Below are 15,427 nucleotides of genomic sequence, written 5' to 3' on the forward strand. Positions count from 1 at the left end.
CAATCCGATTGAGCATCTATGGGATGTGCTGGACCATCAAGTCTGATCTATGGAGGCCCCACCTCGCAACTTACAGGACTTCAAGGATCTTCTGCTAACGTCTTGGTGCTAGATACCACAGGATACCTTCAGAGGTCTTGTTGAGTCCATGCCTTGATGGGTCAGAGCTGTTTTGGCGGCACGAGGGGGACCTACATGACATTAGGCAGGTGGTTTTAATGTTGTGGCTAATCAGTGTAAGAATACTTCTAATTTCTTTGGTGTTTGGGATCAGCACTGTAGGCTGCTACAGTTCTCTACAAGAAAATGATAACTCATAACCATAATAATAACAATTAAATACTATTAATAACAATGCATGCGTTCATTAGATTCACATCTTCAACTCTGTGGATCCGCCGGCGGGTCCAAAAGGGGGCGCTATGTCACGAAAAAAGTTTACGCTTAAAATACTCAAGTCTCGAGTCAGGCATATGGGGTACTGTTTGAAAGCTTAGAATCTGAACTTTTTGATCACTTCTGCATTTATGTTACATAAAATAACAAAATAAGGCCTGAAAACTTTAGCGTCGCAAATCAGCGCCACCTAGAGGTCATGTGATAGAAATATGAATTTGAATATAAAAGTCTTTCAAATAGCACTTAAATAGACAAATCATATATCAAATGAAAGTTCTTATTCTCAGAAATGTTATTGCCCTAATACCCCTGTTTTTCAGATTTTCAAAAGAATCACAAAGTGAAATATGATATCAGTAAGACATAAAATACAAACTTCTCTTTTATACGCGAATCACTGCTGTCGTACAGTGCATCCGGAAAGTGTTCACAGCATTTCACTTTTTCCACATTTTATTATGTTACAGCCTTATTCCAAAATGGATTAAATTCATTATTTTCCTCAAAATTCTACAAACAATACCTCATAATGACAACGTGAAAGAAGTTCGTTTGAAATCTTTGCAAATGTATTAAAAATAAAAAATGAAAAAAATCTTATGTACATAAGTATTCACAGCCTTTGCCATGACACTCAAAATTGAGCTCAGGTGCATCCTGTTTCCACTGATCATCCTTGAGATGTTTCTACAAATTGATTGGAGTCCACCTGTGATAAATTCTGTTGATTGGACATGATTTGGAAAGGCACACACCTGTCTAAATAAGGTCCCACAGTTAACAGTGCATGTCAGAGCACAAACCAAGCCATGAAGTCCAAAGAATTGCCTGTAGACCTCCGAGACAGGATTGTATCGAGGCACAGATCTGAGGAGGGGTACAGAAAAATTTCTGCAGCATTGAAGGTCCCAATGAGCACAGTGGCCTCCATCATCCGTAAATGGAATAAGTTTGGAACCACCAGGACTCTTCCTAGAGCTGGCCGCCTGGACAAACTGAGCGATCGGGGGAGAAGGGCCTTAGTCAGGGAGGTGACCAAGAACCCGATGGTCACTCTGACAGAGCTCCAGCATTTCTCTGTGGAGAGAGGAGAACCTTCCAGAAGAGCAACCATCTCTGCAGCACTCCACCAATCAGGCCTGTATGGTAGAGTGGCCAGACGGAAGCCACTCCTCAGTAAAAGGCACATGACTGCCCGCCTAGAGGACTCTCAGACCATGAGAAACAAAATTCTCTGGTCGGATGAAACAAAGATTGAACTCTTTGGCCTGAATGGCAAGCGTCATGTCTGGAGGAAACCAGGCACCGCTCATCACCTGGCCAATACCATCCCTACAGTGAAGCATGGTGGTGGCAGCATCATGCTGTGGGGATGTTTTTCAGCAGCAGGAACTGGGAGACTAGTCAGGATCGAGGGAAAGATGAATGCAGCAATGTACAGAGACATCCTTGATGAAAACCTGCTCCAGAGCGCTCTGGACTTCAGACTGGGGCGAAGGTTCATCTTCCAACAGGACAACGACCCTAAGCACACAGCCAAGATAACAAAGGAGTGGCTCCGGGACAACTCTGTGAATGTCCTTGAGTGGCCCAGTCAGAGCCCAGACTTGAACCCAATTGAACATCTCTGGAGAGATCTGAAAATAGCTGTGCACCGACGCTCCCCATCCAACCTGATGAAGCTTAAGAGGTCCTACAAAGAAGAATGGGAGAAACTGCCCAAAAATAGGTGTGCCAAGTTTGTAGCATCATACTCAAAAAACTTGAGGCTGTATTTGGTGCCAAAGGTGCTTCAACAAAGTATTGAGCAAAGGCTGTGAATACTTATGTACATGTGATTTTTTTCGTTTTTTATTTTTAATACATTTGCAAATATTTCAAACAAACTTCTTTCACATTGTCATTATGGGGTATTGTTTGTAGAATTTTGAGGAAAATAATGAATTTAATCCATTTTGGAATAAGGCTGTAACATAACAAAATGTGGAAAAAGTGAAGCGCTGTGAATACTTTCCGGATGCACTGTATGCCTCAAATAGCTAAAAACATTATATCTACTTTTACGTTTGGCAGTTTTCTTAAACATTTACCATTTTGTACTTGTCTGTGAGCTTGCTTGGCTGAATAATCCAATGTTACATCTTAGATGTCCAGAACAAAATATGCGGTCCAGCACGAAAAGCATGCTAAACAAATCTTCTGCAATATATGTTATAATGGTATACATCATTGCAAAGCTTTCTAATGACACTTAGATTGAGCTTCTAGACCACTCACAGCCCAAAATATTCAATTAAACAATGGGGGTGTGCATGAACTGAAAATTTTACTGAATGTCTATGGACGAGCACATCTGTGAGGGCTAAAATGCATTAGAGCGCCACCTACATTTCAGATCTGCATTTTTGTGACATAAGGTGAAAAAATTATTTTTTTCTAGTAATTGCTGCCATCTAGTGGAATAAAATAAGACCTTTTGGAGGGAAATTGAGTGTGCAGAACCAGAATTACATGCTTACAAAGTTAGGAGGACAACAACAACAAAAGATGGGGGACCAAACTGAGACCAGTTTTTGCCAGTTAGTCCACAGTATGTGCAAATGGCGAGCTTTTAAATGTGAGTGTGAAAAATTGCTGACGACAGCCCAAAAATGTCCCAGAGTTCAAGAGGTTAAAGCAATCCCACTGCAGGACTTTTCTATGGGGAAGTTAATGAGTTATTTATCAGATAATAAAATGAACAAATGAAATGGCAACAAATCACTGTAAGTATAGACTGGAAATTCTGTGGCAAAGGAACCTTAATGTCACATGCTATAGGTTGTAAAATAAATAAATCTGCTGTCTGCAACACCTGGGAGCAATAGTGCATGCAGAGTGCAACTTGTCTGGTCAGGAGTTTCCACAGTGGGCGGTCCGACACTCTTTTCAGGAAGTACTACGAGAGAGGAATTTCTCTTTGCGTTGTAAAAAAAAAAGTTCCTCATTTGCAAACCTTATATTCAGGTGTGGTGTGACAGCACTTCCACAGATCCTCTATCCCAGGCAAAGCGACCAAACCGTGCTGCGCTCAACACATTATTACGTCACTATCAGAGATGGCCACAGTTACACTTGTGGATCTAACACATCTCAGTTGTCCGGAATATGACATTTGTCTAGAAAAGCGCATCTCCAAGTTTTGTGCAATGACTAGGAATGGGTCACAGGAACGTGTCTTCATCATATTAGACCAACATGCAGAGAACTCCATGGGGATGGACCGCTTTCCCAGAACCGCTATTCTGGAGATGTTTGTCGGTATAAGAGGCAGTTCCCCACAGGTTCTGTGCAAAAGCTCTCTTTCAGCCTCATTATACTCATTCAAACAGGCTATAGACAAAGAGGACATCAGTGATGTAAAGATCATTACTTCGAGCCACGGAAGAGATCTGTTTCAGGTTCACGAGGAGCTCCTCTTCACTTCTGCGTTTAGTTTTGAGTACATAATCATGTTTGACGGTCTGTCCTGTCCGCTGGGTGATCACACAGTCATCTGCACTGATGTTCAACATGAGGTTACCACGTTTTTACAGCACCTACCAGCAGTCAAAGGAGATATTACAATTCTTAGGTCCTCTATAATTTCAGGTTTGTTGTCTTCTTATAAAAACCTTTAAAGGTACACTCATTAATTGTTTTCCTCATTTAAAAATTTTACTTATAAAGAAATGAATAATAATTTTGAAATGTATGTATAAAAGCATGACCACTCATGTGAAATGAAGAGTTCAGTCACATCAGTAATCTTATAAAAGCTCTTTTATTCTACACGTGGCAGGGGCTCCTCATGGGGGATGCCATGTTAGGATTACATGACCAGCTGAATACTACTTACTTAATCTCAGTCACTGCCCTGTTACTGGACACTTTTATTCATGGATTAAATTAATCCTGGTTTACTGAGCATAGTTAATTTCTACAGTGGCATTGGTAACTGAAAACTTTACTGTGTTTGAATAATGCAGCATCCAGGGTAGGGTTGCACCAGCTGTGCGTAAGTTCTCACGTAAGTTGGGATGTAAAGTTCACACTAAGGCAAACTACTAGATAGTTTGTAATTAAGTCAGTGCTTAATCATCATTAAGGCAAGACTTAACTAGTAGGTCGTAAGCTCTCCGTAAATTAATGTGTAGTCGCATAATATGACGTTTACCCATATTTATCTAATATGCAGCCTTCAAATTTGTACACAGAACTGTTAAAAAGCCATGAATTTCAGTTTATCTCACTATGGTTGATGTTCAAACCTTGTCTGCTCATGTAACTGTAAGCTGTAATAAATTATGTTCCCATTAAAATAGGATACGTAATAAAAATGCATTTAATAAATAGTATATTTGCCCTGTATAAATAACAATATATAGGAACTATATCTAAAATAAATAAGGAGTGATAAATAAATACTAATACAACAGGATGGAAAAACAGACATTTATTCATTTTAATATCTTATATATATATATTTTGAATGTGTTGAAACTTAACACCGGGTGACGCACCCTGAAAACTGCACCATTAGATTGGATTTATGCTGAAGAGCCGCTTAAAAGTACGTTTTTTTTTTTCTCTCTCATAAATGTAAATGAGTGTAAATGCCAACACCATCATATATGTCAAAAGGACTGAAGCCTGTCACACAAAACATGAGCTCATTGATGTCATTAAATCTCATTCTGCTTTTTTATTCCATCCCTTACTCCTGGTCGGAGTCTGCCGTAAATATTTAGTTTATACGTAGGGTTACGTTGTACCTAAGTTTAATGGTGCAACGCTCACATATTTAGTAGTGTGTAAACTATGATTTAGTGCCCATTTACGCCACAACTAAGCTAAGTTCTAACTTACATATAGCTGGTGCAACCGGCCCCAGGCCACTAGGTGTCAGTGTAAGCCATACTTCAATATATTTCAAAAAATTACTGAGTGCACCTTAAAAGCTGTAGTATGTAATTTCTGCGACACTAGCGCAACCAAACGCAATTGCAAAAATAAACATTGTTTTCAAAACAGCTTTCTGAATATGCCTCTCGTCTGTAGTTGTTCAAACTAGTTTGGGAGTTTGGGATAGATAGTCCTGCCCCAAACTTATGCCATTGGTTGAGTACCGTTGTTGGGACGGGTCACTCAAAACAAACACAGGAATTTTATAGTGCCACAGAGACACTTTGTTTACAGTTTTGAGAAAATTAACCTAAGAATTGCTTACTAATAGTTGCCTCTACATATTGAGCTGGGATAGAAGAAAGTATTTGAACACTGAAAAGGTTACATACTTCAGCTTTAAACATGCATGCACATTTTTTTTAATATACTATATACAGAGAGAAAGGTATGATAATTGCCTACAGAACAGGAATCATCAAAAAAATGGGGTATAATTTCCATTCAAAAGTTTTGACACAAAATGTTACATTTAACAACTTTTCTGTTCTGAAAAAAAGACCCGGTAGAGTACAGTAGATAGACAGCACACCCATGGTAAACAGACTGGTAAACATCAGCACTGACATTTTGCTTTTCACCCTAAACATAACCTTTTATAGTAACATTTCATCTGGAAAGAGTGCCACCTATATGTCAGCGGTGGTACTATTCTTTTTACAGTAGATACAGTAACCCTTAATTCTGAGTGAAAAAAAAAAAATGATAGTTGGAATACTTACTCATTGTACCTGTTTGAAATAAATACAGAATCATGGTTTATATTCTTAAAGCTTTTTAGTTCAGAATATCAATTTCCAGCTGGCGGTCGAAAAATGACTGAAAAATCCCATAGACTTCTATTGAAAAGGTCCCCACACATATCTAGTGATCAGGATGTTATAGAGACTTGGGGGTGGTCTCTTCTTACTTGGGCCAGTAGTAACCATCTAGAAACCATTTATTAATGCCCTAGAGCCCACCTATAGTAGTCAAAACACTCAGACATTGCATTAATACAAACAAGTATCATAAAAATGTAATACCATTTTTATTTGACTTATTTATTCATTATAGTGGAGCCAGTTTGACCAAATACAAGATTAAGATTAGTTTTTTACTATTTTTAACTCTTAAGTGGGTCAAAATGGACCAGTGCAAGAAGAGAAGTGAACATGTGGCCAGCATACATGGGAACAGAGCAGTAATCTAGTCTAAGGGTAGCTCTTTAAAGAAGATAAAATATAAGATAGTTTCGATTCGTTTAAAAAAAAATTGTGTGTGTGAGTGTTATTTCATACATTAATTATAAAGAATAAGTAGGTGTGTCCAAACTGGTAGTTTACTTTTAAATGATGCCAGGATAATAAATTCAGCTCACATTAAATTGAGGCGAAATAGATTGCCCTTCTGACAATCTATGGCTCTATATTTCCTTCTTATTTAAAGACTGTTTTGCTCACGGCTTCACCACTCGTACCGGAGGTATATCTTACATCAGCACCCTGAGCTCACTCAACCTCTTTTGCAACCCTCGACGCAAAGACTCCAGAGCTGTGGTGGCCGAGAACCTCCGCCGCCTCGGCCTGAAAGCTGGATTTCAACATCTTCAATTCAACCTCATAAAGGTATTTTACCACAGGAAATTAGTCTTCTAAATCTGCTAGTTGATTCTTCTGGCACTTACAATTGAAAAGGCTCCTTTCTAGGCTCATTCACTGATGTTTTATTTCGTTAAACATTTTCTACATAAGTAGTTGTCATTGATTGCAGGTACCTTTGTCATTTACTGCAGTGTAATCATGCCAGTGATGTGTGGGTGATGGGAAAACCTGCACCCGACAGTTATGATGGATTGGTGACCAATCAAGTAGGTGTTGTCATAGCAGCACCAGGGGCTGACTGCATGCCGCTGCTCTTCACTGACCCTGTGGCAAAGGTCATTGGAGTAGCACATGCAGGTGAGATTCATTTATCTGACATGAAAACATTTCCAGGTCACAATTCTAACCAAAAACAAAACATTATAGAAATGATATTTTTTTGCATTATGAAAAGTAAAGCCTAGATTCAGGATTTTTTGCTTTGACAATAATCTTCATGAAAATTAAGCAAATTTACCCCCACATTCTCACTACTATAATACATCACTTTTACAATTTCCTATTATTATTAATGGGGATTCTCAATTATGTAAAATTTTGAAAAAAGAAAAAGAAAAAAAAATTAAGGCAGCACCATAAATACTACCATGTATCAATACTTAAAATAATACAGTATATCACTTTTCTTTTCATTATGATAAAAAGAACTGGGGGAATGTGTTTAATTGTCATAATAATTGACAAATAATGTCACAATGTGAAAAAATCTATATACATTAGCCAAATTTCTACTTTCTTTTTTTTTTTTCTAAAGAGAGTTTCAGAGTGCAGACTTTCTCTTATTTTTCTTTTGATTTTGCCATGAAATATAACCTGGACATATATAGGTTTCATTGCAACAACAGTTCAGCAATTATGCCTCTTTGCTATTGTAATTGCTAAATTAAAGGAATATTCCGGTTCAATACAAGTTAAGCTTTTGTGGCACAATATTGATTCCCATAAAATGTATTTTGACTCGTCCCTCCTTTTCGTTTTCTTTTTTTTTTTTTTTCTCCCCAATTTGGAATGCCCAATTCCCAATGTGCTCTAAGTCCTCGTGGTGGCTTAGTGACTCGCCTCAATCTGGGTTCCTCCGCAACTGAGACCATCAATCCACGCATCTTATCACTTGGCTTGTTGAGCACGTTACCATGGAGACGTAGTGCGTGTGGAGGCTTCACGCTATTCTCCATGGCACCCAAACACAACACACCACGCGCCCCACCAAGAGCGAGAACCACACATTATAGCGACCACAAGGAGGTTGTGACTCTACCCTCCCTAGCAACTGGGCCAATTTGGTTGCTTAGGAAGCCTGACTGGAGTCAATCAGCACACCCTGGATTCAAACTCATGACCCCAGGTGTGGTAGTCAGCGTCTTTACTTGCTGAGCTACCCAGGCCCTCCGTCCCACCTTTTCTTTAAAAAAAGCAAAAATCTGGGTTACAGTGAGACACTTACAATGGTAGTGAATGGGGCCAATCCGTAAACATTAAAATACTCACTGTTTCAAAAGTATAACTAAAAGACGTAAACAATATGCATGTTAGTATGATTTTAGTGTGATACAAATTCTTACTAACCTTTTCTGTTTAAAGTTATATCCAGTTTTAAACTTCGATGGCATGACAACTTTACACCATAAACATCAAAACCCTAAAATGACTGTAAAAACTATGTTTTTAACAACTTAACAGCTCGAATAACACATGAGTTTTAACAGAAGTACTTATATAAAATTATAAGCTTCACATTTCTGTGTTTAAACTCTCCAAAAATTGGCCCCATTCACTTCCATTGTAAATGCCTCACTGTAACCTTGATTTTTGCTTCTCCTTTTTTAAAGAAAACGATAAACGCGTCTAAATACATTTTTGTGGTAATCAACATTATGCCACAAATGCTGTCGATTGAGCTTAACTTCTATTGAACCCGGAATATTCCTTTAATGTAAGATTGCACAACCATAAAGCTGCACTATTTTTTTGTTAAAAATTAACAGATTGCCATTACTGATTGAGTACATAATCAGTGTTCAAAACAATGTTCTTACAGTAAACCTATAAAAATTATGTGTATTTTGAGCTGTCTGGTTCGATTTGGCACAAAATCGCTGGCTTATGACGTACATCCTTGCGTCATTACGTCATATCCGTGAACGTAGGGAAGAAGAACAGGCTGTCTCCTTCCCATGTAAACAGTAGATGGTGGTAATGCACTGTTTTAGTTTGCGAGTGGCCGTTAAAAAGAAGAAAGAAACTACAGTTCAGTCAGTCACACGTACACAGTTCAGGACAGCAATATGGATGGATGTTTATCTGTTATCCATTTGGCAAAGTTGTTTACCTGCTATAATGCTTGGATATGTTTTCTGGTAGGGTTGTTGAAGCTTATATTGCTTGTCATGCTTGCATGAATCGAAAATTACTCGTGTGTTAACCAGTGGTGATGTATTTACGTTGTCGGGGGAAGTCCATATTTAATATGTATGACTTCTGAAATTGACTTCTTGTAACTGTTATACTGCATTTTTAATCATACTATTTTCATGGTTAATAAAGTATATTTTATCCCCATAATTACTGAATCTTTGTTTTATGTTTTTAGTTTACTGTGTTATTGTGTGCAATGCATTGTAGTATTACGGTTTACTTGCATTATCAACTGAGGCTGTACAATATAATATAACAATAATAAAAGTCTTCCGTTGAACTCGTATTAGCCATATCACGAGTATCATCTCTTAAATTGATTAGTGTAGTAAAACACAAACAACAATAGTAGATAAAACACTTGAATAATTATATTAAAATATATGAGTGGAGTGTCAGAAAAGTGCTATAAGTTTAAAATTCATTCATTCAAAATATGTGAATAAGAATGTTGTTTATCTTCATCAAAGCAAGGAATATTTCAGTTTTAAACGTTTAAACGTATAACATAATATCAACATGAAAATAGCACGTTATGAATATCTCCAGTCATGATCACACACAGCCAAAGCTCAAATCATGAGAAGTGCCGAAACATGACTCGCGTAAAGTTTTCTTCCGTAAATAGCTTGCAATTTTAAGTTTCAACCACAGATGTCGCTAGAGAGCACAAAGTTACGTAGTGCAGCTTTAATATATTGATTCACTTCAAGCTTCGTTTTGGGTTTACTGGGGAATATCTGTTCATGTAACCTGAAACGAAAGGGAAGTCAATCTTAAAGAAAAAATGCATATACATGATTGACACAAGGATAAAACAACTTAGCATTGGAGGTGGGGGAAGAGTCTTTTTAGAACAATGTGATGTTTTTTTATTCTGAAATCACTAAAGATGGAATTGTGTTGAGTATTCCTTCATAGGTAAGAGTAATTGAGCCATTGTCACTGCTGGTTTCATAGCTGGACTGTGCTTACATAATCTTTATAGAACTGAAAAATTATTGTTTATGTTATTTTAGAGGGAAGTGTAAGGTAAATTTGAGAATGTATGTGCTTTTACATAATGTTCCCAAAGACTTTTCTAGTATCACAGCTGGACTAGCTCACACAATCTTTGAAGAACTGAAAGATGAATGTTGAAGTACTTCAATAGAAAATGTGCATATGAGCATTTTCTGTTTCTACATAATTTCTTAACAGACTACAGCAGAAATGTGATGATGTCCCAGCTATAGTAGAAATGTAACATAGTTGTTTATATGGTATTTCTTGTCTGTGTCACAGGCTGGAAGGGTACCCTCATGGGAATTGCCATGGCAACAGTGAAAGCCATGGTGTCCGAGTTTGGCAGTAGGCCTGCAGACATAGTATGTTTGATCGGGCCTTCTGTCGGGCCATGCTGTTTTACTCTGGAGCAAGATTTGGCCAGAGAGTTCCATGCCATACATCGAGACTGTGTTAGACACATGGAGTCACCTACACCTTATGTTGATATCAGACTCGCAACCAGGTAAGCATCAAAGGTCAACCAATGAAATCCTGCTCTGACTTCAACAGCACACTAGAGACCTATATTTTATTGATCCCTCATAAAATTTTACTGTACTGTAGTCCACTTTGTCACTTACTTAGTCATGCCATTTCCTACAGAGACTCACAGTAATGAAAAACCTTTGGCATAATGGTAATTAATGTAAAAGGGTAATGTATCCCTTTTAGAATATTTGCAGAAAAAGACTGATCATTGCCCAGGGGAAATTAAAACTATATATTCCAATGGTAGACTTTGAAAAGAGTATTACTTGATCTTGCATTTATTAAAATAGTAACATGTCTTCCCCTTAATTGTAGAATTCTGCTGGAGAGAGGTGGTATCAAACCAGAACACATCCAGGATATCAGACTGCCACACAAAACCGATTCCACACTGTGCACCTCCTGCCAACCTGAATTATTCTTCTCCCATGTAAGGGATGGAATCAACTTTGGGACACAGATTGGCTTTCTGTGGATAAAAGAACCCCAAGATATGAAAGAATCAGACCACTAATCAATGCATTCACTGATTAAAATGTGTAGAAACATTCATTTGAACAACAATGGAAAAAACCTTTTTCAAACTCAGAAATTATACTACTGTGAACAGTTTTATATTTGCATTGAAACAGGGTGATTTCCAGGCTTGAAAATGTCTAAAAGAAAATTGCTGTGTTGAATTGTCCATTGTTTTGTCTGCTCTAAAATATTTAAAGGTGCTGTAAGTGATTTTAGCTGTTCTACTTCCACGAGACTGAGCCGTTGGATTAGCCACGCCCCTCTCGCCAAAACCCTGCACTCCAAAGATACCAAATTAACTTTATTGAGACCGACTTCATGCAGAAACTGTTGTTAAAAACAACAGCAGCAAAATAATGCCCTTAAATGAGATGGTCTAAAGCGTCATTGTCCGTGGACACATTTTTGTTTGCTGTTTACAGAGTCTAGAGCTGTAACAGAGACAGGTGAGATATCTTACAACACTTATTTCAGTAATATCTCTCAGGGAGTAGAACATTTTTTGCATACCTTTCCATTAAAAAAAATCGCCTACAGCACCTTAACCTTTAATTGGCTAGATACTGCTCATAAGCCAGTGTGATAACATACACTATATTGCCAAAAGTATTCGCTCACCCATCCAAATAATTGAATTCAGGTGTTCCAATCACTTCCATGGCCACAGGTGTATAAAATGAAGCACCTAGGCATGCAGACTGCTTCTACAAACATTTGTGAAAGAATGGGCCGCTCTCAAGAGCTCAGTGAATTCCAGCGTGGTACTGTGATAGGATGCCACCTGTGCAACAAGTCCAGTCGTGAAATTTCCTCGTTACTAAATATTCCACAGTCAACTGTCAGTGGTATTATAACAAAGTGGAAGCGATTGGGAATGACAGCAACTCAGCCACGAAGTAAAATGACAGAGCGGGGTCAGCGGATGCTGAGGCGCATAGTGCGCAGAGGTCGCCAACTTTCTGCAGAGTCAATCGCTACAGACCTCCAAAGTTCATGTGGCCTTCAGATTTGCTCAAGAACAGTGCGTAGAGAGCTTCATGGAATGGGTTTCCATGGCCGAGCAGCTGCATCCAAGCCATACATCACCAAGTGCAATGCAAAGCATCGGATGCAGTGGTGTAAAGCACGCCGCCACTGGACTCTAGAGCAGTGGAGACGCGTTCTCTGGAGTGACGAATCACGCTTCTCCATCTGGCAATCTGATGGACGAGTCTGGGTTTGGCGGTTGCCAGGAGAACGGTACTTGTCTGACTGCATTGTGCCAACTGTGAAGTTTGGTGGATTATGGTGTGGGGTTGTTTTTCAGGAGCTTGGCTTGGCCCCTTAGTTCCAGTGAAAGGAACTCTGAATGCTTCAGCATACCAAGAGATTCTGGACAATTCCATGCTCCCAACTTTGTGGGAACAGTTTGGGGATGGTCCCTTCCTGTTCCAACATGACTGCACACCAGTGCACAAAGCAAGGTCCATAAAGACATGGATGAGCGAGTTTGGTGTGGAAGAACTTGACTGGCCTGCACAGAGTCCTGACCTCAACCCGATAGAGCACCTTTGGGATGAATTAGAGCGAAGACTGCGAGCCAGGCCTTCTCGTCCAACATCAGTGTCTGACCTCACAAATGCGCTTCTGGAAGAATGGTCAAAAATTCCCATGAACACACTCCTAAACCTTGTGGAAAGCCTTCCCAGAAGAGTTGAAGCTGTTATAGCTGCAAAGGGTGGGCCGACGTCATATTAAACCCTATGGATTAAGAATGGAATGTCACTTAAGTTCATATGCGTCTAAAGGCAGATGAGCGAATACTTTTGGCAATATAGTGTATGTCTGTTGAGGACTTATTGGGTACATTTCTACAGTAAAAATTTTCTTTTTAAATCCGAAGTATGCTATTTCTACGACACTAGTCCCAAAAATAAACACATTTTTCAAAATAGCTTTCTGAATACGCCCCTCATCTGCAGTTGGTCAATCAAAGAGATTGCCCCGACCCAAACTCACACCATTGGGTGAGTAACGTTATGGGGCAGTTTTAAGCATCTCTCAAAACAAACACAGGAAGTTTTATAGCACTACAGCTGTGTCTCGTTTTGAAGGCTGCGTGCTATGTAGGAGGCTGCAGTATACCGAGTGTCCTCCTTTAAACAAGCCTCGTTTAAACGAGACGGCCTTTATAGGACAAACGGAAATGGAACGTAACATGGTTGCTGTGACAGCACGCCACACTTTAACAAGTGCGAGCACTTTGAGTGAGAAGGGAACAAAGTCCCTCTGGAAGGGAATGTATGAGGTAAATTTTAGGAGGGTTATAATGATGTAAAGAGAAAAGAAAATAGATTTTACAAGTGTACTTTTAGTCTTATACTTTATTTTAATTATATTATTAATATAATTATACATATTATATACTCTGTACCCATCTACTGAGGTACTTCAACTTGGGAATTAACATTATTTGCATTTGAACATCATATTTACGGGCAAATTGGCGTTATTTTTTTAGACATTTCCGTTGAAGCAAAGAATTGTGGGTTGTGAGTGCCCACGAAGGATACCTCATGCATCCTCCGAATTCCCGTGAAAGAAGGCCACATTCGAAGGCTGCATTCGAAGTGTCCTTGAGACAGTCTCGCTGACGTATGCTGCCGACAAATGCAACTTCCGGAGGACTCATGCTGCGTTCATTTGTCTCGGAAGTCAGAGCCCGGGACTCGGATCGACGTACCTTAAAAAAAACAAGAAATCCGAGTTGGATGCGTTCCTTTTACACACAACACGACAAGTCGGAAAAAAAGATGGACGCCTCCGGGAAAGTAATTGTTGCACTAGCTCTTTTGCAGTACAGAGTTCCATTTGTCAGTTCCGGTCACGGAATTCGGAAAATAACTCGGAGCTCCGACTTCCGAGACAAATGGAACACACGATCAGCCTTCCAAACGAGACACAGTTAGTGTTTACAGTTTTCAAGAAAATTAATCTATGAATGGTTTACTAATTGTCTCTAAATATTAAGATGGGATGTATTAAAGTATTTTACCACCGAAAAAGTTACATACTTCATCTTAAATATATTTAACCTAATCTTTTAAAGATTGAAACTTGACATACAAATGGAAATATGCCCAGTAGTCTCTGTAAAATATTTTTTTTATTTTATGATTTCTAAAATGATTTTCTTATTTCCTAAACCCTTATCCAGTATCACAAATGACTGGAAAGGTCATGGAAAAGCCATTGCCCGAATCATGTGGGAACCCTTATGAAAGCTGCTTAGAGAAACCTCACTATAAATACATAACTCATGAATTGTCTTTTGATGGCCATTAGTATGAAAGTGATAGTATGTGTTTTGTTAATGAGACATTTAAATGTCGTTAAAGGATGTATTTGAATGGTTTGAAATACACTGACAATAACCATGAATGTACGCTAGATGGAGCTAACTATTTCTTTGTGTGACTGCTAGAGTAGTTACGTTTGTTATGATTGGTAAAAATGAATTGTGTGAATAAATTGAGAAGTGCACTAATCAAATGCTGCTTTTTTGTCATTGTGTCAAAGTAAGATATTCAGCTTGAAATTGACAAGCCTTGTGAGATCATATCTGTACAGTAAAATTAAACCTAAAAACACCAGAAATAGTCGCTTATGTAACTTTATTAAACTGCTCAACCCTGTTTCTAGAGGCCCCCCAACACTACACATTTGAATCAACCTAATCAATCACACCTGATTCAACTCATCAGCTCGTTAGTGGAGACTCCAAGACCTGAACTGGGTGTTAGAAAAGGGAGATATACAAAATGTGCGGTGTTGGGGGACCTCCAGGAACAGGGTTGAGAACCACTGGACTATATTTTAAGAGGGAAGCTGACACTAGAGGGCTCCTGTCGCCCTCGTGTGATTGTTCGCTGTTTGGGCTTGTTTATTAAGTG

The 15,427-nt window shown here is 38.7% G+C and overlaps 1 protein-coding gene across 1 annotated transcript; it reads left to right on the forward strand.

Moving 5' to 3' along the window:
- The first annotated feature begins 3,453 nt into the window (after positions 1–3,453).
- On the forward strand, positions 3,454–14,632 carry lacc1 (laccase (multicopper oxidoreductase) domain containing 1). Its single transcript, XM_051708527.1, has 5 exons — positions 3,454–4,029; positions 6,811–6,989; positions 7,157–7,322; positions 10,725–10,950; positions 11,292–14,632. The coding sequence occupies exons 1-5, from the start codon at positions 3,498–3,500 to the stop codon at positions 11,488–11,490; spliced, it is 1,302 nt and encodes a 433-aa protein (XP_051564487.1). The 5' UTR covers positions 3,454–3,497; the 3' UTR covers positions 11,491–14,632.
- The last annotated feature ends 795 nt before the right edge of the window (positions 14,633–15,427 follow it).

The sequence above is a fragment of the Myxocyprinus asiaticus genome, chromosome 10 (genome assembly GCF_019703515.2).
Source record: "Myxocyprinus asiaticus isolate MX2 ecotype Aquarium Trade chromosome 10, UBuf_Myxa_2, whole genome shotgun sequence".
Classification (NCBI taxonomy): Eukaryota; Metazoa; Chordata; class Actinopteri; order Cypriniformes; family Catostomidae; genus Myxocyprinus; species Myxocyprinus asiaticus.